Source organism: Neomonachus schauinslandi, chromosome 1, assembly GCF_002201575.2.
Source record: "Neomonachus schauinslandi chromosome 1, ASM220157v2, whole genome shotgun sequence".
NCBI lineage: Eukaryota > Metazoa > Chordata > Mammalia > Carnivora > Phocidae > Neomonachus > Neomonachus schauinslandi.
The window spans coordinates 63,820,122-63,836,198 of record NC_058403.1 but is presented as its reverse complement, the minus strand read 5'-3'; the positions used below and the strand labels follow the sequence as shown (position 1 = coordinate 63,836,198).

The 16,077-nt window shown below is 35.8% G+C and overlaps 1 protein-coding gene across 2 annotated transcripts in view; it reads left to right on the top strand.

Moving 5' to 3' along the window:
• The window catches only part of GSK3B (glycogen synthase kinase 3 beta), a 207,709-nt gene that overhangs the window by 115,406 nt on the left and 76,226 nt on the right, over positions 1-16,077 (top strand). For both annotated transcript variants that reach the window (XM_021692732.1, XM_021692731.1), the window contains exons 4-6: positions 4,854-4,964; positions 12,783-12,913; positions 15,969-16,075. In XM_021692732.1, the coding sequence (XP_021548407.1) occupies positions 4,854-4,964; positions 12,783-12,913; positions 15,969-16,075 (349 nt within the window). The remainder of the gene's footprint in view (positions 1-4,853; positions 4,965-12,782; positions 12,914-15,968; positions 16,076-16,077) is intronic.

Sequence of the window (16,077 nt, the reverse complement as noted above, 5' to 3'; positions counted from 1 at the left end):
CTCTAAAACCCTCAGTTTGTTTCTCGGAGTCCATAGTCTCTCATGGTTCGTCTCCCCCTCCGATTTCCCCCCCTTCCTACTATCTTCTTTTTTTTTTTTTTAACATACAATGTATTATTAGTTTCAGAGGTACAGGTCTGTGATTCAACAGTCTTACACAATTCACAGTGCTCACCATGGCACATACCCTCCCCAGTGTCTCTCACCCAGCCACCCCATCCTTCCCACCCCCCACCACTCCAGTCCAGTGGCCTAGAGACCACCTCTAATCATATGAAAAGAAAACAGCTTCTTCAAAAAGAAAAGAAGCTATTCAAATTGGAAAAGAGAGGAGCTTCTAAGTGAACATATACCAACATTTTATTAACAGGTAAAACTTGATCATTTTGTTTGGGCTCTTCCTTGTTATGTCACATTTAAAGGAACTCATTAAATTACTGAAAAAGGAAGGGACGACCTTATAATAAATTCTGACGTTCACTGATTAAAGTCCCAATCATCTAGAGTACATATACATAATCTTCTCCTATTTATCTCAAGGTCATTAATAATTTTTAAGTAGTTGCTGCTTTATATACAGGTGTGAGCATGTGCACACACACATATATGTGCATGCATACATTCCATTTAGTTGTTTCTTTATATAACTTCAGACACCAAAAGCACTAGAGTTAAGATGGAAACAGAAGGGCAATTAACTTTCTAAGCTTTTTAGATCATTCCAGGTATGACAACTGTCAAATTACATCAGGGTTTTAAAGAGAAAGGCATAAATTTTGGTCCCAAATAAGAGCAGTAACTCATTTTGATGCTTTTAATGCCTCTTAGTTCTGTTTCTTAGTCTTTACAGAGTTGTCCCCTAATGTAATCTGCTCCTTAAGGTTAGCGTTTTCCTGGATTCCAAACTCAGTTTCTTCTCACTCTCTTACTGTGCACACTCTTCTTAGGTGAGTGAGGCTGTTCTCAGTTTTAGCTGTTGTCTAAATCTCTACGCATACTCTATTCTTCTTTTCTGAGTTTTGACGTGACCTGCATTTCCAGCTACCTGTGGAACATAGCCGCCTAAAATGTTCTGAGATCCAAGATCCATTAAGTAAAAGTTAAAACTTTTCCTTCACACCTTTTTCCTCTTTATGCTTTCCTTGTTTCATTACCTGCCTAGTCACCCAAGTTTAGAGACTGTTTAATTAATCCTTTCTTTGTTTCTCAGGTTCTCTATTACTCTCATGTTTAGGTAGCCAATATGCCTGCCCCTCTCAATCTCCCTTTTCTTTCAGTCCTTATTGCCTAAGCCCTAGTCTAGGTCTTGGACACTTGTAGGAAGTTTCTGGAAGCTCACACTGCTTTCACTCTCACCTTCCCTCTTTCCCCCTCTCCATACCCACTTTTCACAGTGCTGTTTGAGTTAAAGCAGACCTGTAAGACTGCCATCCTAATTCTTAAATAATATCCATTCCCTTTGAGCTTAATTTATTCAGCAAATATTTATTGAGCACCTACTATGTGCTAGGCAGTATTCTAGGTAGAGAAGAATAGTGAACAAAACAGACAAAAATCTTATCTGTCATTGAGCTTAGTCTAGTTGAGGGGGAAGCAGACAATACAAAGTAAACTATGTGGTTAGAAAATGATAAGTATCATGGGGAAAAATAAAGGGGGGAGGGCAGGTAGGAGTGTGGGGTGGAGAAATTGGGGAAAGCCCAATTAGGGAAAGCCACTCTAAAACAGTAAAATTTTAGCAAAGATTTGAAGGAGTTGAGGCAAGTGAACAGTATGTATATCTGAGGGAGAGAACATTCCAGGCTGAAGGAGTGATCAGTGTAGAAGCCATGAATGTGAAAGCCTGCCAGATGTGTTCAAGAAACAGCAGGAAGCTATTGTCAGTAGAGAAGAGCAAGCAACAGGGCAGCAGTAGAGTAGAGGACAGGGAAATAAGTATGTGTGGAGGACCTTGTAGACCACTTATAAGAACAAATCTTAATGAGGTGGAGTGGAAGAGCTACCATCTAGCTTCTGTTTTGTTGATATTAGACCAAAGGGGTAAAGGTGGAAGCAGGAAGGCCTTTTAGGAGGATATTGCAATAATCCAGGTGAGAGGTGCTCGTGGTTCAGACTAGGATTGTAGCAGTGAAGATGGTAAGAAATGGTTGGATCCTGAATAAATTTTAAAGGTAGAACCATTAATACTTTTTTTGGTGTATTTTTTTGTGTGTGAGAGAAAGAGGAGGGTGGGGAATTAATGATGATTCTAAGGTTTTTAGCCTGAGCAATGTCAAGTACACAATTTGACATACTAGTCTGGAGTTAAAAGCAGAGGTCCAGCATATATATATGAATTTGGGAGTCATCAATGTAGAGTAGTATCGAACCACCTGACTGGATGAGATCATAACAGGAGTGAGCTTACATAAAGAACAGAGATCTGACTGAGTCCTGGGATCCTCCATTCTTTAAGAGAGAAAGGGGAATAGAATGAGCCAGAAATGGGAGAGCAAGAAGAGTGGTCTTTAAGGTAAGATGAAAACCAGAAGAGTAAAGTGTTTTAGAACCCAAGTAAAGCAAATATTCAAAAGAAGGGAACATGATCCAACTATGTTAAATAGTAGTGCTCAGTCAAATAGAAAGGAGAGATAAGATGATGACTGACAATTGACATTGGATTCAGCAACAAGGAGATTACTGATCTTAAGGAACAATTCTGGTGGAGCAGTGGTGATCAAGTCCTATTTGGAGTAAGTTTCAGAGAGAGTGAGAAGAGACTGGTATTGGAGAATGTCAGTTTAGACACCTCTTTGGAGGAATTTTACTGTTAAAGGAGGGCAGAAAATGTGCTAATTAGTGCAGTTAGAGTTTTCTTTTTAACGATGGGAGAAATAACAGCAAGTTTGTGTGCGGATTGTAATGCTCCCACAGAGAGAGAATAATTAATGAAGAGAGTTAGGAAAATTACTGAAGCGCTGATTGTGATTAGGAAAAGCAGAATAGAATCATTTTTTACATGTAGCAGGGTTTACCTTAAAAAGGAGCTTGGTCACTTTATCCCTAGTAAGAGAAGGGAAAGAGGAGCATATGATAGGGTTAGATGCTGTAGATGGGCACATGTAGTGGTGCAAGCAAGGTCACCAGCTGGGGGTGAGGATGGGAAGACAGGTATTGGAGGTCAAAGTGAAAGAAGAAGTCAAGTACTTGGGAAAAGTGAATGGACTAGGCAAATATATGATTGCTGGGCCAATTGAATTTCTTGATGATGAATTTACTGTGAAACCAAGCAGCACAGTTTTAGGTTTCTTTGTAGCCATGTTCAGCAGTTTGGGTACAAGCATGGAATGAATGGGCAGCTAGATTTAACCAGAGTTGTGGTTTATCAAACAGGTATGATATAAGAGAAGGATATATGCTAGAGCAGACTTGGCACATTTTTTCATAAAAGGCCAGATAGTAAATATTTTTGGTTTTGCAGGCTATGGTCTCAGATATAACTACTCAGCTCTGCCCCAAAGCAGCCATAGACAGTACTTACATGAATGAGCATTGCTATGTTTCTATAAAACTTTATTTATAAAAACAGGCAGCAGACCTTTGCTGTTGTTTACTGACCGTGTGTTAGAGAATGAGGGTAATGGTAGACCTTGTAATTTAAGCTGGATATGGAGAGAAGAGAGGAGAACGTGGAAGAGTGAGGGATAATGAAAAGGTAGTAGAGTCAATGGCATGCTGTCTTACTCAACAGTTTCCTGAGCTCTGCTGTTTTCATTGACCCCACATCTTGATACAGTTTTTCTATGCCTTAAATGCACCTTTCATACTCAACTTAGATGTCGTCTCTTTTATACGTCCACCTTTACTTCCTCTGCAGTGGCTACTGACCTATAGAAAATGCTCAATAAATGCTGAAAATTGAAATTCTTCACTTCATTTTGGTAGGTAACATGATTTCAAATTGGGACGATTGTGAAAGTTTGCTTACCTACAGATTTTCCCCTTCAGTAGCCAATTCTAGACTTGAACACAGTGATTCTCAACTTTGTTTTCTGCTTCAGTTTACCTATCTGATACTGTTCACAGGAACAGAGTAAAGATAGCACTCTGTTCCTCTTTCCTACTTGGTACTTAGTTGGAATTTCCTTCTTTCTATCTACTGATCTTGGATTAGTGTCTTTAGGCTGCTGAGAAAGGATGTTTAAACATATGACCTGCAATAAGCTTGTGAGTATGGTAACTTGCTGCCTTATAAATTACTCTTTTTCTTTCAGTTAGTTGTAGAAGACAAGTGATTATTATAATTATAGACTATCAGATAACCATAGAATCTTTTTTGTAGAGCTTAGAGAAATTTTGAAGAACATCTAGTCCAATTTTTCATATTCTAGTTGAAGGAACTGAAGCCTGGAGAGATTAAGTGATATGTTAGTTAGCATACCTTAGTTAGCAGCAGAGGGCTGGAAATCTTCATTCCCTTTTTAGTACTCACTCTACTACCATGACAGCTTTCCTGATAGGATATGAGGGCACTGATTCTCAAACTAGAAAACAGGAAATTTTGTGACAGGTGATATCCTCTAAAATCTTATTACCAAAATAATAGTTTAAATATAATTGGAAATCTTAGCAGTATTGAAATGGCTATGTTTTTTTCCATGAAATTATTAGTAAAAAGGTATGGTAGACTTGTTTTTACTATTATGGTTATATTCTGAATTACTTTTGTATAATTAAAATTGAATGCATGAATCTTAAAAATGTGAATAAGTGAAAAAATCTGAATAACTAAATGTATAGAGATTTTACTCTGAATATTTAAAAGACTAGTTTCTAATTTTGTTTTTCTGTTTGTTTTTAATAAACTCTTTCAGAAAGATGAAGTCTATCTTAATCTGGTGCTGGACTATGTTCCGGAAACAGTATACAGAGTTGCCAGACACTATAGTCGAGCCAAACAGACGCTCCCTGTGATCTATGTCAAGGTATGTAAAAATGGAGCAATTTCCCATTTACTTAATATCATCCAAGGAAAGCGTTGGATATGTTTTAACTGTATTATTGCATATAATGCCAAGGGGGGGAAGCTGCAAAGAAGGTATTGCTAGAGCTTCATTAAATTCTTGTATAATTTTAAGGTGTGAAACCTTTACCTTTTAAACTTTCATGACTCTCATATTAAAGACACCGTGTTATGTTTCTGACAAGTGAATTTTTTCACAGACATTTGTGGATTTTAATTTTGCCGGCCATAACACCTTTTTATTTAATTTCTGATACCCTTATTATGGCATAGACTAAAAAGGAAGCAGGCATATCATATAAAATTATAAAATATATATATGATCAGATTAAACATTATACTGCCATTTACAGATACAGTATAACTGTAGCTAAAGTTTAAACTTTCTATAATTTTAAATATGTACAGACTCTATGAAGGTGTTACTTAATTTTTAGTACCTAATGTCATCTTCAGTGAAAGAACTCATAACAGAGTGGCTAGGAATTTATCCAGTATAATGATTAAAGTTGTGATTGCTGATTAGAAACATTATTGTCATTATAATCATAATTAGATTGTTCAGATCTTTAAAAAAATTTTATTGATGTATGGTTGACACACAGATTATTATTTTTTAACTATGACATTGTGAAAATTAGGTGTTAAGTTTCAAAGTCTAGCTATCTAAATATAATTTTTTGCATTTTATCCTTTATAGGAATGACTCTAGAAAATAAAATGGCATTGACTCTAAATGTTTTAAGATTGAGTATTGAATTTTACTTAATAGTTATAATTTTAAACTTTATAGTAATAAAATGGGTACCAAAGCAGGAATTTGGTAGCTAGATAATTAGGACAAGGTGTCAGGATTCCTATTGAATTCAGTGCTAGGAATTTTTAAAAATCTGATTCCTGTATAATTTTATTTGGACTTATCAAACTTGGTTGGGATTGGTGGTTAAATTGACCATAGTAGGAACTAAACGACACAGTTTTTGTAATACAAATTTACTTTAGTACTTTATTCTGGTTTTAAGATAGCAGGGTCCTATTCAAGATAACCTGCACAATAGAATATCCCTTTTGAAGTGCCTAAATCTAGGGTAATCTTTGAACTTCTCAGTTTAGAATGGTGATGGATTTATGAAGCAGAAGAAACCCTAGATTTAGTTCCTGAAGACCTAGTTTTGAGACCCAACTTTGCTACTAAGTTAAGTGCTTTTGGGCAGTTACTGATCTGTTCTCTACTTAGCTTCCATGTTGGTAAAATTGTACTCATTTCTTTCCTGCTCACAGTATAGCATTGTTGGTCTATAAGGTGAACTTAACATATGAGAAAACATTTTTGGGACTATAAAATAAAAGTAATAGGAGATCTTAACACTAGATTTAAAAAACGACATGTGGACATTTAATAAGAGGTGCACAGTGGTTAGACCAGTTTTTTGTTTCAACTCTTAATTCAGCAAACAAATACTAAATGATTGCAGAATAATGTGATGCTTAATAAAATATTTTAATTCCTCTAATAAGGAGAAAAAAGATGACACAAATAACTATAAAACAAGAAAAAATATATAGTGTTATGAAAGTAGTTAGGTCATATTCTTTTGAATTGGCAAAATTCCCAAGAGAGGGTTATAGTAATACGTCTGTTGAGTCTACCCTCCAGGTTTACTTACCTCCTAGCAAATCTATATTGGTCCAAAGCTGAGCCAATACCTATTTTCCCACCACTTAACATAAAATGTCCCAAGTGATTTTCTTTTCCTGTATCTGTCTACAAAAATTTTACTCGTTTCAGGATCTTTTCTTTGGTCACTCTAAATACTTGTTTTTATTATTGAAGATTTCAAATAGAAATAAAGGAGAAAATGGAATAATGAACCCCCATGTACCCATTATACAGTTTGAACAATGATCAGTTCATGGCCACTCTTGTTTCATCTATACCACCCTCTGCTCCCCACTTCCTTTATTTTGAAGCAAATCACAGATATTATTATTTTTATCTGTAACTATTTCAGTATATATGTGTAAACGATAGGGACTTTCTTTTTAAAAGCTTAGTTAACAATACCATTGTCTTTACCTATACAAATAAATAGTAAATTACTAATATAATTAAATATCTACTATTTTTATTCCCAGTATGTTGTGTGTGTGTATATATATATGTTTTTAAGTTTCTTTGTTAGAATTGGGATCTAAGTAAGGTCCATGTATTATAATTGGCTGATGTATGTCTGATGTTTCTTTTAATTTATGGACGACTCTCTCTTAAACTTTGGTACTAAAGAAACTGGGTCAGTTGATGTGCAGTTTCTTGATCTGAATTTTGCTGATTGGATTACTGTACTGTTAATATGTTGCTCTGTCTTCTGTATTTCCTGCAAATTGGTGATTAGATATATTTTTATAAAATTCAAGACTACTTCATATGTATTGTTGAGTACTTTCCTAAGGAAGAACATAATGTCTGTCTTTTTATGATGCTTGTAACCATTGATCATTGCCTAAATCCATTAATTTATAAAGGGTTACAAAATGTGGATATTCTAATGTTATTATTCCTTCTTAATTTATAAGCTGGGGGACGCCTAGGTGGCCTAGTTGGTTGAGCATCGAACTCTTGGTTTCGGCTTCAGGTTGTTGGATCCACCCTGCACTTAGCGTGGAGTCCGCTTGAGATTCTTTCCCCCTTCTTTCCCTCCCCACCCCCCGCCACTTGCCCTGTCTCTCTCTCTCCCCCTCTCTCTCTCAAATAAATAAATAAATAAATAAATGAAATCTTTAACCAAAAAAATTTATAAGCTGAAATAGTTTCCCATGTCAGCTATTTGATTACCCTGAGGTACAATTTATATAACAAATACAGGATATATATATTTGATTATATCCCTTTATTTACCAAAATTTATAATAATTAGTTGTTTCATGGGTTCCTCCAGAAGTGACCAACAAGGTATTTTTTGTTGTATGTTTGTTTTAAAACTTCTTGAATAAGTCTTAGTAATCTAATCTTTGATAGCTTCTTCACTTTCTAGCATGGTAGTGTTCTAGGGTCATCTTACACATTTCTTTCCCAGACTTGGAATCAGCCTTTTCTTCAAGGAGACCTTACTCTTTTAGTGAGAAATGATAAAGACCACAGTCTGGATGATAGGAGTGATAATTGCTACAGAGTTGGTTATTCTTTCTGGGTTTTTTAATGGACAGAGCTAGAAAATACTTTGATAAAGTTTTTCAAAGATAAAATACATCTTTTTTTATCTCAAAGGTTAATATATATTGACATTTCTCAGTAAATATTGGGGGGCTTAACAATCTTACATCTATATTTTCTTTCTCTTACACTAAAAATTCTATTTTTCAATGATAGTATATGTTCTGTCCTACACTCTATATACAGTAGTCTTAGAAGAATAATATTGACACTACCACCACTAAGTGAAAGTAATTTAAGATCTCTTTGCATTTCTTTTTATTCCCTTGGTATATTTTATTAGGTATGATATAAATTTCCCTCTTAAAGAAGCGTTCAGTATTTCCTCTCTGTGATTATGCCTCATTAAGCTTTGTTTCTTTCTTTCTTTTTTTAATATTTATTTGAGGGAGGAAGGGAGAGAGAGAGAGCGCATGCACAAGAGAGCACAGTGGTGGAGAGGGAGAAGCAGGCTGCTCATCAAGCAGGGAGCCCAATGCAGGACTCAGTCTCAGGACCCTGGGATCATGACCTGAGCTGAAAGCAGCCGTTTAACCGACTGAGCCACCCAGGCGCCCCAAGCTTTGTTTATTCATTTTACTTTTATTATAGATTGCATATAAAAAATTTTTTTAATCATTGGGGTGGCTCAGTCTGTTAAGCAGCTGCCTTCAGTTAAGAGTCTGACTCTTGGGGCACCTGAGTGGCTCAGTTGTTAAGTGTCTGCCTTCGGCTCAGGTCATGGTCCCAGAGTCCTGGGATCGAGCCCCGCTTCAGGCTCCCTGATCCGCGGGAAGCCTGCTTCTCCCTCTCCCGCTCCCTCTCCCACTCCCCCTGCTTGTGTTCCCTCTCTCACTGTGTCTCTCTCTGTCAAATAAATAAAATCTTTAAAAAAAAAAAAAGTCTGTCTCTTGATTTTGGCTGAGGTCATGATCTCAGGGTTGTGAGATAGAGCCCCACATCAGACTCCCTGCTGGGCATGGAGTCTGCTTAAGATTCTCTCTCTCCCTCTTCCTCTGGCCCCACCCCTCCTGAAAAACATTTTTTTTTAATTAATTTTACTTTAAATTTTATGTCAACATTAATATAAAATATAAAATATTTACTATAAAATATTTACATAGTTCCAAAGTAAAATCTACAAAACAAGGATTATAGTCAAATAAGTTTAACTTTTATAGCTGTTTCTTCTATCCTATTTCTTCTCTCCCCCAGAGTTAAATATTTAAATTTTTTTATAGTCCTACCATTTTTAAAATAAGCAAATACATATAATTATGTTATTCTTCCACCTCCTTTTTATGTAAATGGTTACATAATATATACATTTTCCTCCATCATACTTTTTTTTTTTTTTAAGGTTTTTATTTATTTATTTGACAGAGAGGGACACAGCGAGAGAGGGAACACAAGCAGGGGGAGTGGGAGAGGAAGCCTCATGCGGGAGCCTCATGCGGGGCTCGATCCCAGGACCCTGGGATCATGACCCGAGCCGAAGGCAGACACTTAATGACTGAGCCACCCAGGCACCCCCCCCATCATACTTTTTAAGTTAAAAATATATTCTGAAGATATTCTGAAGATCACTCTTTATTAATATAAATAGACATAACTATTTCACCTTCCTTTTTATAGCTGCACATTAGTGTATTATATGGCTTTATCCTAATTTATTCAGCTGGTCACCTATTAATGGTGTATTTTCCCTTCAGGTGTTCGTTTTTGTTTTTGCTATTACAAACAATGTTGTAGTAAAGAGCCTTGTGTTTTCCGTGGTTTGTTTTGTTTTGAAGATTTTATTTATTTTTAGAGGAGGGGCATGAGCAGAGAGGAAGGGGCAGAGGGAGAGGGAGAGAATCTCAACCAGACTCTGTGCTAAGCGGGGAGCCCAACGCACGGTTTGATCCCAGGATCCTGAGATCATGACCTGAGCCGGAACTGAGTCAGATGCTTAACCAGCTAAACCACCCAGGCGCCCAGCGTTTTCTGTGTTTTTGACAGTATATATTTGGATGAGATCTCTGGCATCCTATATTGTAAAAAAGAAAATAAGGTTATTATGCATATTGAAGTTGGCATACAAAGAAAGTTAGAACACTTCTTTTTCCCCCTTCTGGAAAAGAAGATGGTTCGGGTTTTTTTAGTTTTTTTTTTTTAAAGATGGTTCTTTTATATAACCACAGCCCTTCCAGAGTCTGAGCTGTTGGCCTGTTGTTCTTGTAGGACACAAATCTATTCTTATGTTTAAGAGTCTAAAACAGATAAAAACATTGTCTGAAATTGATGTTCAGGTATTCGTTCTACCTAGTTTTATAAAAACTATTTTTTGTGAAAAATATTGGATTGGGAGATGGAAGTAAAAGCAATAAATGTGTATACTCTTGCCTTCATGTACCTCACCATCTAATAAGGACTTGTTTAGCATACATGTCACCAGAATGGCAGCTATAGTCCTTTGTAATTGTTTGACGTCCACTTTTTCACTTTTTCTGGGGAAGTTGAGTATATTATATATATATATATATTTTTAAAGATTTTATTCATTTATTTGACAGAGAGAGACACAGCAAGAGAGGGAACACAAGCAGGGGGAGTGGGAGAGGAGAAGAGGGCTTTCTGCTGAGCCAGAAGCCCAATGCAGGGGCTCGATCCCAGGACCCTGGGATCATGACCTGAGCCAAAGGCAGACACCTAACGACTGAGCCACCCAGGCGCCCATTTACACTTTTATGTAATAGAATAAAAATATGATAAAATACAGAAATCATTATTAAAGAGGTATACTTACCCAAGCCGCTATAGAATACTTAGTATCTGATTTGGATAAATTGCTTACCTTCTGTGCCTCAGGTACTTTATATGTAAAACAAAAATAATAGTGGTACCTGTTGCATAAAGATTAAATGAAAATATATGCAAAGCACCTAAAATAGTGGCTGGCACATGATAAGTTATTTTTCTTGTTACTGTTATTGCTATCTTGATAGTATAGAAGGCCTCTCCTTTTTCCTGTAAATATACTTTACAGAATCAGAAACAAAATAGATATGAAATTGTATATTTCTTCTTTATCTTTTCAAAAGATAAAGTGAGGAGAATGGATACAGAGTAGATCTTTCAGATGAATGAATGTAGTAAAAAGACACCTCAAACTCATTTAAGCTCTTAAGCATTTTTGACAAAGAAAACATTTTTTTCCCACTGATTATTGCTGACCCAGACATTAGCGCCCTGACATAGAATGAGTAAAATCTCTCCTTTAGTAAATTAATGCCTGTGAATTTAATTTCTTATTGGAACTTATTTTCTTAATGGTAGTAAATTAAACTTTTAGAACTCTGAGAGCAAGCTTTAGGACTTGGAGATGGATTCTGTGAACAATAATAATACCATGATAGAATTAGGAAGCTTTTAAAGAGTTATATGGACTTAAATCCCTTAATTCTAACTCTGGGGACAAAATGCTGACCTTATTGAAGATCTCATTTTTACATTTTACATCATGCTTTTTTAAAAAGGCTTAAACTTTTCCAGCGTTAGTTCAGTATAACATTAAGGATGTACTGAAATTGAACTGTCTATAGTTTTCATCAGTGCCTGTTTGAAGGAAAGTAGGCCTCACATTAACTTCAAGAAACTACTAAGTCTTAGCAATAGCCTCTGAAGGTGGTGTGTTCTGTCAGTACTTTTTCTGACCTTTGTCTGTCTTTGTTGTTGTTGCTTTAACCAAGATACTGGTATCCTTGCATTTGACTCATTTCAAAAACTCTTTCCATGATATATAACTTTGAGGTAGAGGTCAGAAGGTGAGTAGTCAGAAAAATTTAAACACCAACCTTGGGATAAACAGAATTAAGATATACTCAATTTCTTCATAGAGTCCCTGTCTTCCCCAGCTAGAGTCTGAGTCTTTCTTCCATGCAGAGTCCGCTTCTCAGTGTATTTTTTAATAATAGAATTGAAATAAATATCCCTTCAATTTGATGTCAGTAATCAGCAAGGATGTGTTTTTAAATAGCATTTTAAAGTCTCCTTATTTCTGAAGGATAATACAGGAAGAGTGGTATAGTTACTGATATCTTGATAGATCATTGGTTATAGATTTTCTCAGTTCACATGTGAGTTTTCTCAGGCCCTGTATCAATAAGCTCTAGGGCTGACATCTCAGAAAAATATTATTCTAAAGATGAAATTGTACATACTTACAAAGAATAGTAAACTTAAAGAAACAGAAGACTTGGCTTCTGGTCTAAACATTGTTACTTGGTAGCCACATGATCTGGAATACCTTTCTGGGTTTTCCATCTGTATTTTTTTAAAAAGCCCATCTTAGAAGGCTTGAGGTAAGATGTCAGTAAAATAAAAAATTATAAAGCACACTGTGACATTTCCTTTTGTAAATTATTAAAGGATAGCGCAAATATAACATGGTTAATGCAACTTTCATTAGCTAATTAATATATAAATGACATGAAACTCTTAAAAGATAGTGCTGTTCTTTTCTGAAAATCTGTTACTTTATGTACTGCTTAAGGATTCTGATTTGTTTGGGACAAAGTCTTCAATTAATTTTTACTGGTTTTTTTCCAGTTGTATATGTATCAGCTGTTCCGAAGTTTAGCCTATATCCATTCCTTTGGAATATGCCATCGGGATATTAAACCACAGAACCTCTTGTTGGATCCTGATACAGCTGTCTTAAAACTCTGTGACTTTGGAAGGTAAGCTAGCTTTCTTTTCTTCTCCCTTCTTTCACTCCTCCCCAATCCCAACCTCCATCCCTATATGCTCTTTTTTTTTTTTTTTTTAAAGATTTTATTTATTTATTTTTTAGAGAGCGAGCGAGAGAGAAACAGCATGAGAGGGGAGAGGGTCAGAGGGAGAAGCAGGCTCCCCGCTGAGCCAGGAGCCCGATGTGGGACTCGATCCCAGGACCCTGGGATCATGACCTGAGCCGAAGGCAGACGCTTAACCATCTGAGCCACCCAGGCGCCCCCTATATGATCTTTTAAAACTATATGCCTTTTACAATATCAGTCCAAAAATACCGTAGTCCTTATTCAGGGAGTATGCAGTAGTTACAGGTTCTTGTGAGGGAGTTTAGTCAATTCTGTTAGAATTGTAAATATGTATAGTTTTTTATCCAGCAGTTTAATTAGTTAGGAATTATTTCCTTAGAAATACTTTAAAATAGTGTATATACAGGGATTTTTATCATAACATTGTTTATAAATGTCAGTAGGAAAATGACCAAATAAATTATAGCATATACACATTTAACATAATACATGCAACTATAAAAAAAGAATGAGGTAGCTGTCTATGAATTTAAAAGGAATGATGTCAGTAAAATAAGGAATGATGTCTAAGAAATATTAAATTAAAAAAAAGGTCAGGACTATATAAAGTTTGTTCCTTTTTGTGTTTTAAAAACATAGTATAGGGGCGCCTGGGTGGCTCAGTTGGTTAAGCGACTGCCTTCGGCTCAGGTCATGATCCTGGAGTCCAGGGATCAAGTCCCACATCGGGCTCCCTGCTCAGCGGGGAGCCTGCTTCTCCCTCTCCCACTCCCCCTACTTGTGTTCCCCCTCACGCTGTCTCTCTCTCTCTCTGTCAATTAAATAAATAAATAAAATCTTAAAAAAAAAAAAACATAGTATAGTCACATGTATATAGATAAATGATTATTGATTTCCGGAATGATACGTAATAAACCCGGAACATTGATTGCCCCTAGGAAGGGAAACAGGGAGTATAGTGTGGTTGGGAAACTTGCTTTTTCATTGATAGTACTTTATATTGTTTGAATGTTTTCTTATGTGTTTATATTCCTTTCTTAGTAAGAACTAATTTTTTTAAAGGTTTTATTTATTTATTAGAGAGAAAGGGGCGGCGAGAGAGCAAGCCGGGGGTAGGAAGGGAGGGACACAGAGACAGAATCTCAAGCAGACTCTGCTCTAAGCAGGGAGCCCAACGTGGGACTTGGTCTTACGACCCCGAGATCATAACCTGAGCCAAAACCAAGAGTCTGCTGCTCAACCTACTGAGCCACCCAGGCGCCCCAGAACTAATTTTTTAAAAAAATATTAGCATTTGTTACTGCATTCTTTTTCACTTCAGTGTTAACCTTATAGTAGCAGTATTTTCTTCCTTTTCCTCTGTAATTGAGTCTCTTATTCTTCTTTTCTGCAAATTCCCGTGCACTTTGCTTCCTTAAACTAATTCCTTGGTAATATTATATTGTGTAATAAGACTTCATCCTTTTTATCTTCATAGTATTCAGCATCTTGTGCTTCTTTGATCTATCCTTTCAACATGAAACCAAGCTTATATCCTCATGTAACTCAGTTAACCTTCTTCCACCTAGATTAGCCTCTCTCCTCTCAGTCCCTAATACATTGCCACATAACTTGGATTCTCTCCAATTTTTTTCATCCTTACAAATTCTTTTCATTGACCCACATCTCCATTCTACCTCTTTGTAATACTTTTATATTAACCCATAGTTTAAATTTTAGGTTTATTATAAGATATATTTTCCATAGGCTGTCTCTTGAGCGTGTCAGAAAAACAAGCACATCTGCTCTATCAGAATCAATTCTTAGTCTAATGGAGTGCTCCTTCAGACCATCCCCTTTTTACAGTTAACTGATCTCAGACACCTGTTGTAGGATTCAGTTCATTTTGCAGGCTATAACTCTTCTTCAACTATAAGAAAAGGTGAAGGATATTAAATCAAAACTCTTATCTGATGCTTGAAACAAAGTACACATACTGCTAAAATCAGATGAGTTTTATTGTTATGGGGTATGTTCCCCACTGACAGTGACTGACTACTATGAACTGTAAAAAGACAGTGAGACATCAAGTTTAGTGGAGTTTCTGTTCTCACCATAGTGTCAAAACACTGCTGCTATGGACCATTTTATTGGGACATAGGAATCGCTTTGTTCTAATATATTTAGAATGAGGATTTCACTTCTATGGTAATAGGTCATTTTTAAAAGCTCCGATTAATAACAAAGCTGCCCTTTTTTGTTTGTTTTTAACAGTTGGTTAAAATACTTTGTGGCATGTATTTTAAACATTGCTTTATTATTTTGAAGAAAAGTTGGATTAGAGAACATGTAACTAAATTTACCACAGCAGAGGTAGAATTCAGAGGCTGTGAATCATCTCTGACCTGCAGGGGAGGACCTATCTTATTATTGGGTAATGAATATTTAGACAATTAATAAAGTGACCAACATAGTGGAAAAAGAAAGTAGATTGGGTAAGCCTTGGGATATTTACTCTGATGCAGAAGTCAAATTATAAATCAATTATAAAGTCAAATTATAAATCAGTTTTCTGTTAAAAAAAAAAAAACTCGGGTAAGAAGTATTCATTCTTACAATCCGTTACTATGCTTTTTGGTGGGTGGAGGTACTTCCTACTTTTCTGCCCTTCCTTCTTTATATTTTAGATAGTATTCAAGGAACAGAGGATAACAAGAAGTTCAGCATTTATCCTTTTACGACTTTGTCTCTTTTTCCTTAGGTGACAGTTGACAAATGCATTCTTTAAAAGCTACTGTTTTTTTTTTTTTTTAATTACTGTTACGTTAAAATTGTTTCTTTTGTCAGGTAGTTATGGTTCATATTTTTCTTTTTTGCATGTTGTGTGATTTAATTGTGTGAATCTTAGATAAATGTTCAGTGTTGTCAATGACAGTTTAAGTTCTTTTAAGGTTTACACTTAGTTTAAAAAATTTATGCTTTTTATTTTTTTTATTAGTGCAAAGCAGCTGGTCCGAGGAGAACCCAATGTTTCGTATATCTGTTCTCGGTACTATAGGGCACCAGAGTTGATCTTTGGAGCCACTGATTATACCTCTAGTATAGGT